The sequence below is a fragment of the Grammomys surdaster genome, unplaced genomic scaffold (assembly GCF_004785775.1).
Source record: "Grammomys surdaster isolate TR1022 unplaced genomic scaffold, NIH_TR_1.0 188, whole genome shotgun sequence".
In the NCBI taxonomy this organism is placed as follows: domain Eukaryota; kingdom Metazoa; phylum Chordata; class Mammalia; order Rodentia; family Muridae; genus Grammomys; species Grammomys surdaster.
The window spans coordinates 10781816-10796065 of NW_021604633.1; the positions used below are offsets into that span (position 1 = coordinate 10781816).

The 14250-nt window shown below is 44.5% G+C and overlaps 2 protein-coding genes across 2 annotated transcripts in view; one reads left to right on the top strand and one right to left on the bottom strand.

Moving 5' to 3' along the window:
- The window catches only part of Bzw2 (basic leucine zipper and W2 domains 2), a 57919-nt gene extending 55107 nt beyond the window's left edge, over window positions 1-2812 (bottom strand). Inside the window, exon 1 of the mRNA XM_028768886.1 lies at window positions 2661-2812. The gene's annotated coding sequence lies outside the window, so the exon portion shown is untranslated. The remainder of the gene's footprint in view (window positions 1-2660) is intronic.
- Window positions 2813-3119: 307 nt separating this feature from the next.
- Ankmy2 (ankyrin repeat and MYND domain containing 2) overlaps window positions 3120-14250 on the top strand; it is a 41643-nt gene continuing 30512 nt past the window's right edge. Inside the window, exons 1-2 of the mRNA XM_028768790.1 lie at window positions 3120-3414; window positions 10511-10575. Of these exons, the coding sequence (XP_028624623.1) occupies window positions 3348-3414; window positions 10511-10575 (132 nt within the window). The 5' untranslated portion in view covers window positions 3120-3347. The remainder of the gene's footprint in view (window positions 3415-10510; window positions 10576-14250) is intronic.

The window sequence follows — 14250 nt, forward strand, 5'->3', positions numbered from 1 at the left end:
CAAAGAGCTGGGATGGAGGCTTGTACCTATGGCATGCTGAATCACATAAACATCTTTGAAATAGCTAGGCAGTAGGATGCCCACTTAGCACCAAGAGTAAAGGTTTGTGTTAAGTCTCGAACTCTGGGACAAATGGCTGAAGTGCTTATTTGACATACCAAGGCCAACCTAGTGGCCAGGTTCTCCCATCATCCCTCAGTCCTTACCCAGCTACAGGGTTTGACTGGTATACCCTGCCATCTACATGAACTCTCCACACAAGGGCTGGGCTGCCCTTCCCTCAGAGGCTCTTCCCTATATAATCCAGCCATGTTGGTTACCTGTTTCTTTTAACTTTTGCCCTCTTGGCTGATGTACCTGGTTCCCTTCTCTGTCCTCTTCTTACATGGCTGTGGGTCATGTCCACGTTGGACTTTCAACAGATAGAAATAGTCATGTTCTTCCTTTTTATTTCTTCCCCCTACCCCCATTCAGTTTGGGTGTGTTTTAATTTATTTTATTTTTAATCTCTGAGACAGGGTTTTACTATGTAACATAACCCTGTCTAGCCTGGAAAGATTTGCTTGCCTTTGCTTCCAGAATGCTGAGATTAAAGGTGTGTACCACCATACCATACCAGGTTTTTACAGACAAATCGGAAAGGATCTAATTCCAGATTCCATACTTCCCAACTGTGGGGTTGTGGGCAAATTAACTTCCTTTAGTTTCTGTTCATATTTTCATAAGTGAAGATAATACTGGCTAATTCCTGGTCTATAGTAACAATGGTTAAAATAATCCTATGCACAGCATCTGGCAGAATATCTGGGACAGATTAGATAGTCAAAATGAATAGTTATTTCATTATCAATAGTTTTTTTGTTTTTTAATGAGAACACATTTCAATAAGCTCATTAACTCATCTAACTTTGACATTAAATATTTATGCTAGGATTGAAACCCTTCTGAACACTCTCCACTAGGTATCTGGTCCCAAAATTCAAACTGAACATAAGATTTACTTGCACTTCTAGGAGGATGTCTTCCTTTGTCCTTAAATATTGTCACCTCTAAATTAAAGCCACGCACTCAGAAGACTGAATACCCACCAGGTGCTTAAAACACAACCCAATGTTTCTATAGGACAAGGGACTGACGATCCCAGTGAGACAAACAGGTGTGACCTTCAAGTAACCATGGCCCAGATTTGGCACAAGAGATGGAAATCCTGGCAGTTAAGTACCCAATTCTGTCTCTGCATCTGTTGAAATGATGTGTAGTCACATGGTGAGGTTACTCTCAGGCGTTTTCTTAGGTCTGTGGCTACCTCTGGCACATTAATTGCAGTGGCAGTAGCATTACGTGTTACACAACACTGGTCACTCTCGTAAGCCCCACTGCTTGTTTGAACAGCTACATCATCTTTAAAGCATCAGCAAACAAAAGTTTCTTTGTTATGCATTGAGATGAATAATTACCAACCATTTTCATGTGAGAATCTACTCCTCCCTCCCCAAGCTGAAGCTCTGTCTGTCTGTGCTGTAGGGGGATGGGTAAGCAGGAGTTTAGAAAAGATTTTGGTTAAAGACAAGAGACAAGGACCATCATCCCTGGGTCTCTGAAGTGCTAGTACACGCTTTGAGCAAAATGAAGTAGAGGGCCAGGGGAAAAGGCATCTCACATCATTTTTGGCACCGTGGAATGAAAGAGTGGTCCCGCGGATACTTAATAAAAACCACCTACATAATTATTCAAGTATTTCTCCCTAGCACAATTGTGTCTTCGCAGAATCATCAATACTTGTCTGTCGAGAAACAACAGTAAAACTAAACAGTCATTTTTGAAGAAGCAGTGATTGACGCTGTAGAACGCGACAGATAGGCACCTTGGAGGAATGATTGCATATTTTCGTAAGTGTACCTTGCATCGGAGGCACAGAAAGGTACACACTTTATTTACCCCTTATCTACCTACGGTGGACGCTTCAGGATCCAAACCGGAGTTGAATGAAGGCTGGATTAAGAAGCTAATCTAAGGCTATATATAGACAGCAACACCAATTTAATCCCCGCCCTCTCCGGCCTCCCCTCCCTAGTTCCATAAATCCCCAAACCTGAGTTATAAAGACAGGCAACTCTTTCAGAGCAAAAAGACCCCACACCCCAACGCTTCTAAATAAATCGCTTCTAAATATGCTTAACGAACACCACAGGTCCAGGTTCCATGGCTTCCACAGAGGCCAAGAGATGACAGACAAGTAGTGGGGAGAACGAGGTTTGCAAAAAGAAAATTACCTTCTCCGAGCCTCTCCCAATCTCGCTGATCATGGGGTGTTCCCCTCACCTCCCGGTAGCGGGCCTCCCCGGGGATCGCCACGCACGAGACCATGTGCACCCGCCACTTTCACCGCGTGGCCAGCTCACGGCCCGCCCGCGGTCCCCGGAGCTCTTGGGGCAGCCAAATGTAGCGAGATCTAGGACTTGCTCGAGAGTCACTTATACACGGTATGTGCATGGATGATGGCGCGGCGAGGGAGCTCCCCTACGAAGAGGAAGGCAACCGCCCCAGGTGGCACATGCTTCCTCCACGCCAGCTCCAGCCCAGTGGGAGCCCTTGGCTCGGAGACAGTAGCGGCTCCCTCAACCCTCAGGCTCGTGCCGCCCCACCTGGCCACCTCTTACCTGTCCAAGGAGGGAGCGACGACGCGCGAGACTGGTGGCTGCGGCGGATCCTGCAGCAGCAGTGGCGGCAGCGGCGGCTGAGGCAGACAATGGAGGAGTGAAGGACAGACACATTGACACAGACACACGGAACCCGGCGTAGCTCCGCCTCCCGCGCCGGCCCCGCCCCATCCCCGCCCCTCGTCGGAACAGCGACACTCTTAGGGGCAGTGCAGCGGGTCTAGCTGCATCCCAATGCCTCCGCAGGTGCCTACCAAAGTCACTACCAGGCAGAGAAGTTCTATGCGTAGAACTCAAGGGAACCTGTGTCCCTGTGTCCCTTAATAGACTACCATGAGGATAGGAAACCTAGAAGATGCATTGAACCCTCCTTCAGAATTTCTTCCTTTGGTTTGGACCTCGTAGGTTGCTCCAATTGGAGTCTCTTGCTGCCTCTTGCAGCTCCTCCTCCCGTCCGGACCAATGAGGCGCGGGGGCGGGACTTGTGGAGAGCGCCAGCCCGGCTCGCTCAAGCTCGCCGCACCCGCCAGCCCCCAGCCGCGAGATCCTGGAGAGTGTGCCACTTCACTGGGCTGCTGCTTCAGCCTTGGGTCGCCTTGCTGTGGCGGTCTTCCACGACGCACACAAGTCTCTCGTTTTTAGAAGCCTCTCCAAAGAAATAGAATAAGCGTCAAGCTGGCGGGAACCATGGGTCACATAAAGAAAGGCGAGCTGACCCAGGAGGAAAAGGAACTGCTGGAAGTGATCGGGAAAGGTACGGGTGCAGGGCTGGTATCTGGGCGCTGCACACCTGGTCGCAGGGCGTTGAGGAGCCTGGAGCGCGCCTCAGGCCCGGAGGACCTTGGGCAACTTGCATTCCGGAAAAAGCCTTTCTGTCTCTGGCTGGGGACTGATTGCAGGGGCGGGGAGATGGAGGCAGAGCACTGCGATCAGATCTAGGTTGCCGACCTTAGACCTCTAAATCAGCTTTTTGGAAATCGACCGACTGTCACTACATATCTTAGACTGTCACACGCGGCCCTGGGCGCCTGTGTATGTGTGTGCATGCTTGCCAGCTTCTTGAATGTTTTGACCGTAATCAGTCGAGACCACAGTGGCCTGGTTGTTCTAGGCTCTTAGGCGGGTGTATAAAGGGCCCTTTCGACTTCCGGAGGCCTAAGGATCTGGATCCTTGCAGATCCCCGCCCCTGCTGCGGGTGGAGGGAGCTTTCAGCAACAGGGGTTCTTTATAAGGGCACAGAACTCGGTCTGCACGTTCCTCCGTGAGCTTTCCGCATCCAGGCCTTCTGTGGCTGGCTTCCTGTAGCCCAAGCCGGCGCAGGAACCCACAGGAAGGCGAGGACATGGGCAAGACGTGACTGACCTTGGTCAGATGTTAGACTTCAAGCCATCTTGTTGAGCTCCTTGGTGCTTTCCTTTCCACTTTGTGGATTCGAGTCCCACCTCCTCTGTGCAGCCTGTAGGAGGGAAGCTAACCAAAAGCCATGTTTTCCCCCTCCAGTCACTGAGTGTGGATGTCCCAGATGAGTTCCGGGCTGCATTCCCGTTACCTGGCAGGTGACATCAGCGTGACCACGTGCACTGTCACTTTGCTGAGATGAGGATGCGGGGCCTGTGGGCATGACTAATGTGGATGCTTTAAATTAAAAAAGTTAAACATATGCCCTAGAATGACAGAGAAGCTGGACATTTTAAACAGAGCTCCTGGGTTTACAGTTTTCTACTTAGCCAAACTCATCTAGAACCACAGATGAATGTCCGTGTGTCTAAAGAGTATGAGTAAACAATGTCGGCTTTAAACTCAACAGGCGACTAGGAACTGATCTCACTTCAAAATCAGTCATGACTAGATTCTCAGGGTAATCGATATTTGCTGGAAATCTCAGAGCTCTGAGTTGGATTTTTATTTTGTGAACTGCATGGCCGTCAATGAGTTCTGGCTTTCTGTCTTGTCTCTAGGTTAGTTTCTCTCTCTCTTTAGTAGGTCTAGGATTTAGTTTAGTGACAGGAGTCCCAGCTGCATGGCTATTGTACCAATCAAAATTAAGAGAGGACAGATTTCAATGCATAATCCACCAGGAAACGGGAATCCTGGTTTTAACCAGGCCAGAACTATCACACGTTCACTGGAAAGTGAAAACCAGTTGGACAGCTGGAAAAAAAAAATGTGTGTGTGAAAGGGGAGGTATGGGTTCTTGGATGTACTTGGACATGTACACAGGACTCATTCTAAAGTTGTATCAAACAGACTAAGTGTGCTTATCACTTGTGTTTCTTCGGTCACCTCATGCTCACAGTTTGTGAATGCACAGGTGCTGGTTTTCATTGGTTTAATCCCCCCAAGCCTGTGAATAAAGATACAAGGTGAATTTACTTAGTGATCCATTCTTGTCTTATCCTGGTGTTTGAGCCTTTATTGCTCTCAGAAAATACTGGGAGACAGGAGAAGATGAGATAACATTGAAATGCCGTTTTGAGGACATTTGGCATGTCCTCATTCACTTAATCTAGAACAGCTTAAAGTTGGGTGTTTGTTTGTTTTGTTTTATCTGAATTGTAGTATGAAGTATCGTGGAATGGTCATTAACTATGTGTCAGAGGTTGTGCGTGTGTGTGTGTGTGTGTGTGTGTATGTGTGTGTGTGTGTGTGTGTGTGAATTTGACACAAGCTAGAGTCATCTAGGAAAAGAAGCCTCGACTGAAAAAATATCTCCAATAAGTTACTTGAAGGCAAGTCTGTGATAGCATCTTCTGGATCAGTGCTTGATAAGAGAGACCCCTGCCTACCTGGGACAGTGCCACAGGTGGACAGTTGGTCCTGGATTCTTTAAGAAAGCAGGCTGAGCCACGGGGAGCAAGCCAGTGAGCAGCACCCCTCCATGGTCTCTCTTTTAGTTCCTACCTCCAGGTACCAGCCTGGAGTTCCTGCCCAGATGACTTCCTGCATGATGGAGTGTTACATCCGCCCCAAGTTGCTTTTCGGCATGTTCTTTTATCTGAGCAATAGAAAGCTAAGTAGGATACCATGTCAGTCTAGTTTAAACACTGCCACCTCCATTTCCGTGTGGTGTGGACTTTGGCAAGTTACTTTTTCTGTGTTAGGGTCTCTGGTGGGAAATGGTATAGTAGTCCCTACCCCAGCATTGTTGCAAGGACCAGGTAAGCTAGTACCTTCTGCTGCCTGTGTTTTTGGCAAATATCTCCTCTTCATAGAGAAAGAAACTGGAGTGTGAGAACTTCTAGAAACCTTGCAGAAATCTACTATTTTAAAACACAAGTTATAGTAGATATAGTAGATTTTTTAAAAGATTTAAAAAATACAGAAAATGTTGTACATTTACACAGTAGAGTACTACTCAGCTATTAAAAACAATGACTTCATGAAATTCTTAGGCAAATGGATGGAACTAGAAAATATTATGAGTGAGGCAAACAAGTTACAAAAGAACACACATGGTATGATAAGTGGATATTAGCCCCAAAGCTCGGAATACCCAAGATACAATTCACAGACCATATGAAGCTCAAGAAGAAGGAAGACCAAAATGTGGACGCTTCAGTCCTTCTTAGAAGGGGGAGCCAAATACTCACATGGGGTCGAGAGTGGATGGGTGGGGGGACTTGGGAGAAAGAGAGGTGGGGGAGGGGGGAAATGGAGCAGGATCAGGTGTGAGAGGAGATTAGGATGATATACAGAGGGTCAGGAATTTGAACAGAGGTGTATAGCAATGGGGGATGGGGAACTAGGGTTAGCCACCAGCAAGTCCCAGATGCCAGGAAAGCAAGAGGCTCCCAGGACCCAAAAGGGATGAGATTAGCTGAAATGCCCAACAAAGAGGAGAGAGAACCTGTAGAGACCATATCCAGAGGTTAGGCAAGGCCTCTGTTTGGGGATGAGGCCACTCACTCATCTCCCAGTTCTTAACCCAGAAGGGCTCCTGTCTAAGGGAAATACAGGAACAAAGTGTGGAGCAGAGACTGACGGAAAGACCATCCAGAGACTGCCCCACCTGGGGATCCATGCCATATAGAGACAACAAACCCAGACACTATGATGGATGCCAAGAAGTGCATGCTGACAGGAGCCTGATATAGCTGTCTCCTGAGAGACTCTGCCAGACAAATACGGAGGCAGATGCTTGCAGCCAACCGTTGGATTTAGCACAGGGTCCCCAATGGAGGAGTTAGAGAAAGGACTGAGGGAACTGAAGGGAATTGCAACCCCATAGGAAGAACAACAATATCAACCAACGAGACCCCCCTAGAGCTTTCCAGGACGAAACCACCAACTCAAGAGTATACATGGAGGGACCCATGGCTCCAGCCGCATATGTAACAGAGGATGGCATTGTCTGGCATCAGTAGGAGGAGAAGCCCTTGGTCCTGAGAAGACTCGATTCCCCAGTGTAGGGTAATGCCAGGGCGGTGAGGTGGGATTGGGTGGTTGGGAGGGGGAGTACCCTCATAGAGGCAGGGGGAGGGGGCATGGGAGAGGGGGCTCCTGGAGGGGTAACAGGGAAAGAGGATAATATTTGAAATGAAAATACATAAAATATCCAATAAAAAAAGGGGAAAAGATTTAAAAATATTTTTATTTTATTATTTTTATTTTTAATATTTTATATTTATTTTTATAATATATGCAATATATTACATATATTATAATGTAATATATAACAATAAATATATTTGTTTTTATGTTATTATCATATTATTAAACTATATCTACCTTTAAATACATTTAAAAGATTTTATGAGTATGTGTATTTTTGTTGGAAAATGCAGGTACTCTTGGAGGCCAGAGGGTATCAGATCGCTGGAGGCTGAAGTTATAGTTGGCTGGGAGCCATGTGGATCCAATGGGTGATGGGAAGTGAATTCCAGACCTTTGCCAGAGCAGTGTGGACTCTTAACTAATGGATTGCCTTTCCAGCCTCTAATCATCTGCTTATAAATATTTTAAAGTTTTATATGTGATGATAGCAATTTATATCTGTATATTTTTCTTTGAAAATGAAGACACTGTGGGCTACACGAATACCTTAGTGTGTAAGAGTCTTTCTGAGCAGACTAAACACCCTGAGTTTGTTTAGAGCTGTGACCCTTTAACACAGTTCCTCATGTTGTGGTCATCCCAACCATAAATTTATTTACTTATTCATTTTGCATATTAATTTTTTATTGAGATGAGACATAGATTTATTTTTGTTGCTGCTCCATAGCCTAACTTTTGCTACTGCTATGACTCATAATGTAAATATCTGATATTCGGGATATCTGATATCGTCTGACCCTGCCCCCTGACCCCCAAACAGATCATGACCCACAGTTGAGAACTGCTGATCTGTGCCCATTATAATTACCCATTATAATTAATGGGTAAATGTGAGGTAGGTAGGTGTTAACGTGAGTCCTATGAGTTGTCAGACCTGAGGAAGACATCTCATTGATGTCTGCTGGAGAATGGCTTGATGTGTGTGTATGGTGGCAGGGGTAGGGGATTGTCTGTACCTCTGGTGTCATAGACAAAGTCTTAGGACTACTAAGTAAGAGCTAAGCAGGAGAAAACATCCCCTACCCTATGGTTTACAGCATGCCCAGAACCTTCTTTTTAGGGTGTTGGCCTCTGGGAAAACATTTCATAGAATTAACGGCTTGTTCTCTAATGCACTCCAAATGTTTATGAATGTAATTCCCATCCTGTCCTTAACATGTGGCAGGCTTTGATCTGCTCACCGTCTCTGTACTTTTCTTTGACTCCATAAACATCTTCTGGCCAGAAAGGAAATGACTTCCATGAGCTCTCTCAGTGGAGAATGTGGTTCTACTGAAGCATCTTCTCCAAGTACAAATGGGATGAAGGACTTTTTGTTCCCAAATTTTCTTGAGGTTGTTTGAGAAAGGCCCTGATAAGAAGCCAGAAGTATGGCTGAAGTTGAAAGTAGAAGTTGCTTATATACTCCAAAGCTTCCCCGTTGTGTGTGTGCCTGTGTGTATGTCAGTGTGTGTCTGTATAAGTGTAGCTGTATGTAATTGTAGGTATATAGGTGTGTGTTCATTTGGGTGGAGGTCAGAGGACAGACTTAGGTGTCATTATCAGAAACATTGTCTCCCTCTTTTGAGATAGGGTCTGTCCTGTGCCTGGAACTCCCCAGTTACGCCAGACTGGCTGGCATGTGCTACAGGAAATTCCCCCTTTTCCTTAGCCACTTAGCCAATGATACCAATGCCCCTCACAGGGAGTTCACTGGCAGAAAGAAAAAAACCCCACAGTATTTATAGATGCAGGGGCCTGTAGATCATTCTGTTGACATTTTCCCAACACACCCAGTGGCATCGACATCATTGCTTCTCCTGCACTGGTGGGAGAAGGCTTTGAGGGACTTTCCTTCAAATCCTATTGGGTGAAAGGAACATGCTCGTCTTTAAGTCTGCCCTCCACTTTTCCTCTCTCTCAGGTTTCTTATCTTGTTTTGAGGCATATCTATCTTCCTGGTACTCTGAGGACATTCACTTTCATTGTTTGCTTCCTAATCAAGCCAGAAGTTGTTTGGCAGAACCTGTGGCTGTTGTGAACTAATGGTGATAATACTGACCTTCTTTTCTTCAGCCGGTTTCTGTCATGTTGCACACACAAACCTGACCCACTTGCAGCTCACTTCCAAATTTTGCAGAGAACTGAGTTTTCAATTGTAATGCGATCCCTCATAGCACAAGAGACTGAATACTGACCAGAGAGTACTTTTCCGTACTACCAGACTTTGTAGGTATGTCTTACCTATCAGTTTACAAACCAAGCATTTGGTTAAAACATGCCAACAGTTACAAGACCCAGGGCTGATAAATGATAGGATACTGACTGCATCCTGAATTCCAAGCATTACACAGATGAGATTGTCCGTTTGGGATGGTGATTTGGATTAGATGGCTTTTAGGATTTATTTTGGCATTAACGCCTATGCCGAATGGTTATGGTATGACTGCCAAAAGGAAAATGGGGCCAAGGTAATATAATTTAAGGTCAATGGAAGTAAAAATAAGATGGAATTATGCTAGTTTGTATAAAACTGTTTCTCTGGAGGAATGCTTGTGACTGTGTGCTCTATGTCTTAGAACCCAGCCTAGCTAGTCTTGGCTTTTCAGATAGCCCTTTAAAGTTTACTGCCTTATCAGTAGACTTCTCCCCATTTCTAGGAGAGATGTGTAACAGCGAATTAGTTCATCCACTCTGGCTCCTGCGGGTTGTATGCTTGTGTTCATGCACCCACCCAAGAGTTCTGGATTCATGAATGAAAGACGCACGCGTGCCCAGGCATACACACACACACACACACACACACACACACACACGCCAGCTAGTTTTTGAAATACCTTGACTAGATCAATAGCTAGGTACTTCTAAACTTCCCCTAGGCTAGCAAACACTCCCCTCTGGTATTCCTGGCTTAATACATTCTAAATTTATATTTTATCTTTGCTGTGCTGTTACCTTCAGGTCAGGTGCCCCCCACCCCCCTAATAGGGCTGCTTTCCCTTCCCACCTACATTGCTGGATGATTTCTCTCTTGCAGCTCTCAGATCTGATCTCTCTGCCTCTGAGTCACGACGATTCTCCTCTCCTTTCTCTATCCCTCAGTCTCTTGCCTTGCAATCTAAAAGTCTCCATCTCCCTGCCCAGCCATTGGCTGTACGGAAGTTCTTTATTACCATTCAAAGCTAGCTGAGGGTGGTGGAGCAGGGACCCTCAGGTCTGGAGCAACAGCTTTGGGAGCTGAATTAAGATAGCATTAGAACCAATTCCCAACAGAGACGACCTTACATTTCACTACTTTTCTTCTTTTCTTTTAAAGGTACCGTCCAAGAAGCTGGAACACTGCTGTCTAGTAAGAATGTTCACGTCAACTGCTTGGATGAGGTAAAGCTAATATATCATTTTACTTCCTGAGAGAATGAGTAACCTAGACATTGGGGACATTTCTCAGCAGGTCAAATGCTTGTCATGCGAGCCTGAGGATCTGAATTCAGATTGCCAGTGCAGATGTGAAAACCAGCCATGGCGGTCCACACCTGTAATCCCAGCATGGGTGCAGGAAGGGGGTGGTAGAATCAGGGGATTGATTCTACTCTGGATCTCACTGGCCAGCAGGCAGGCTAGCCAAGACAGTGAACACCAGAGTTCATGAAGAGACTCTGCTTAAAAATAAGGTGGGAAGCAATAGAGTAAGACACTTGACATCAACTGGCTTCTACATAGGCAAGCACACTTGCATCTGCACACATCTGAACACACGCACACGCACACACACACACACACCATGTATACACACTCCAAAATGGATAATATAAAATTTTTTCAATGGAAGTTGTTTTGTAGCCTTTGTTATACTAAGGTTATGCTACTTAAACCAAGATTAGAGACAATGAAAATTTGGTTGATCTTATGAGCAACCAAATAAGCACAGATTAAGCTCAAATTATAGGACTCCTCTTCTTCCCTTTCCCTTCCCGTCTTCATCTTTTTCTTTCTTTCCTTTTTTCTTTCTTTCCTTTCTTTTTTCTTTTACCTTCCTTCTTTACTTTCTTTTTTTTTTATTGTTGCTTATGAGATAGGGTCTTAATTCTATGTAGTCTAGGATACCCTTTGAATTGTTGGTCCTCCTGTTTTTGTTTCTCAAGCTCTGGGATACAGTTATGTAATTAAAGGTGTTTGCCTTCAAATAATTTTTGTTGTTGGTTTTTGTTTGATTTTGGTTTTGAGACAAGGTCTTGTTATGCAGCACTGGCTGCCCTGGAGCTGGCCTTTATCATATTTTACAAAATGTGAAAATATTGCCTTGATATACTAATAGATTATGTAAGTTATACTATTCTGTTTTGTTTTGTTCTGTTCTGTTCTAACTGTTCTGTTTTGAGTTATTCGTCTCCTGTTCTTGAGGGTTGTCATTATTGTTTTACAGTGATGTACTAGGAAAACAACTAGAAAGGCTCATGAAGAAGCTTTTATCTCACACTGTAGTAGTGTGTTAATATTACTTCTGGTTTTTTTATGAGTCATGAAGTGAAAGAGTAGAACCAGCATAATACATGGTAATCATTGCCTTGGGAATTCATAATTCCCCTTTGGACTGTCCCACATTTGAGTGATACAAAGTGGAATTAAGAGACAAGATAGTAGGAAGGACATCCAGAGCTTCAAAGATCTAGTTTAACTTTTCTTGGATTCTGGTTTTTTGTTTGTTTGTTTGTTTATTTGTTTGTTTGTTTTGTTTATGGTTTTGGTTTTGGTTTTTTGAGACAGGGCTTCTTTATATAGCCCTGGCTCTCCTGGAACTCACTCTGTAGACCAGGCTGGCCTCAGAAATCCACCTGCCTCTGCCTCTCAAGTGCTGGGATTAAAGGCGTGCGCCACTACAGCCCGGCCCTTTTCTTGGATTCTAATAGCCTGGGATAATGATACCAGCAAAGCACACATCCCATGTGGGCGTGACAGACAGCTGGTCCACACACCTAGCATAAAGTTCTCTTTATGCTTTTGGAAAGAGGCTTTCCTGGTCTAGTCCCCTAAAATCCAATCTTGCTAAGGTAGCTTCTGCTAAGAGAGAAAGAACAAGAGAATAAAGACAGAGAGAGATGACTGTAGGACCTTGAAAGGACAGCAAGGTTTCTAGTCGAGCACTGGCTCGAAATCCCCGGAGACCCCCAGGTGATCCTAAGGATGGCAAGCATTTCCCCATACTCCCAGACTCTGGGCTCCTGACACAAGGTCAAAGACCTCCATAGAGAGAGGTCGTCCAGTCACGTAGGACCACACCCATTAGACCCTTAGAGGGCGTGACTGCAGGCCGCTGAGCCTCAAGACAGATCTCCGTGTTAATGAGATACCTAAAGGCCAAAGGACACAGTCAGTTAAACATTCTTTCCCAGACCCTCCTTGCAAAAAGTATTTAACCTCAGGCCTGCCTTGAAAATACCAGGGTATAGTGGTTCATCTCTTTTCCACCATGACAATAAATGTCTTAAAACTATGGACTATTTTTTTTCTTTGGGACCTGCCATGGGGAACAGTGGAGCAGGTCTTCATCTAAGAACTCTCTGCGTTCCCATTCATGGAGACCATCAACTCAGCCACCCAAGCCAAGAGAGCAACTGCCCTGAGCGCCTCTGTCCCCATGAGAGGCCCTAGCCATATGGCGAGACAGAGGTGGGAAACATACATCAACTCAACAGGACCCACTCACACCACAACCCAACAGATGACACTTTAAAAATGAGAAGGAATGGGAAATAAAGAGAGGCTGGAGTGGAGATGGGCAGAAGTGACTTAACAGCCAAGCAGAAGAACAGCACCATTTGCAGCATAAGATATAAGGTTTTACACATCTTCTTTGGGTTTTTCGGATTGTCACATTGTATTGAGAGGTTCTGTTTTAAAGGCAAGATGGTGGTACAGTTTCAATATTATTCTCAGCAGATGAACTTTCATGGTTTCAGTATTGTTCTCTGTGGATGAACTCACATTATAGGGTAGGGTTCCTGGATTGCCTTCCTGTTCTGGACAGAACAGAAAAGATAGAAACCTACATGAAGTCTCTCTCTTTAAGAAGGGCTGCTGTTATGTGTTTTTTTTAATTTGCATATAAAACATTTGGTTTCCGTTCAACATTTTAAACATCATTTGTTTTGGTTGATCATCTTACCCTAGTCTTTCTCCTCTTCTTTTACTCCCAGTATTTTTTTTTCACATATTTTATTACCCCCTCCTCTTCCTCAAGGACCTTCCCCCTCTCATGGCTCCGTGCTTAGCTTCATGACTTAAATCCACATGTACATGTATATGTGTGTGTACACACACATGTACACATATACAGGTGCACATATGTACGAGTTATTGTTGTTTTACTACAGAAGATCAAACCCAGGACAAATATTCACTGTGTAAACACCCAATTAATAGAGACCTTATATTGTATAGTCTCCTTATTTTCCTCTTCTTAGTCCCAAGAAGTTTTGATGACTCCCACTAATTAACCACTAACACAATCACCCGAGAGGACCCAGCCTCCATTCTGTTGTCAGCATCCCTCTAAGATGGTGGTTTAAGGCAAAGTAGAAAGAAAAGGCAGTGGGACATGGGAGGGAAAGGAGAATCTTTCCTGTTGAGTGCAAGACAAGAAATCTAACAGAATTGATAAAAAGCTAAAATTACCTACTGAAGGAATTGCTTGCTTAAAGACATCTCAAGAATGGATGATCAAAACAATGAATGAACTACATTTATTTAGTGCTAGAATGTTTATGATTGTGAGCTGAACCGTCCTAGTACCCATCTCAAACTGAAACCACACACCATAAAGTCATATTACGATTTCATTAACAGAAAGAAATTTTCCTTTTTTTTGAAACAGGTTCTCACTATGTAGCCCTGGCTGGTGTGAAACTCATAAGAGAATTTTCTGCCTCTGCCTTTGCTAGGATTAAAGTCACATATCAGTATTTTTCATTGAAAGAAAATTCTTTGAGATAAAATGAATCAAGCAAACTAGTTTTGCTTATATATTTTTATTAAATGTTGAAGCTTTATTTAATTTGT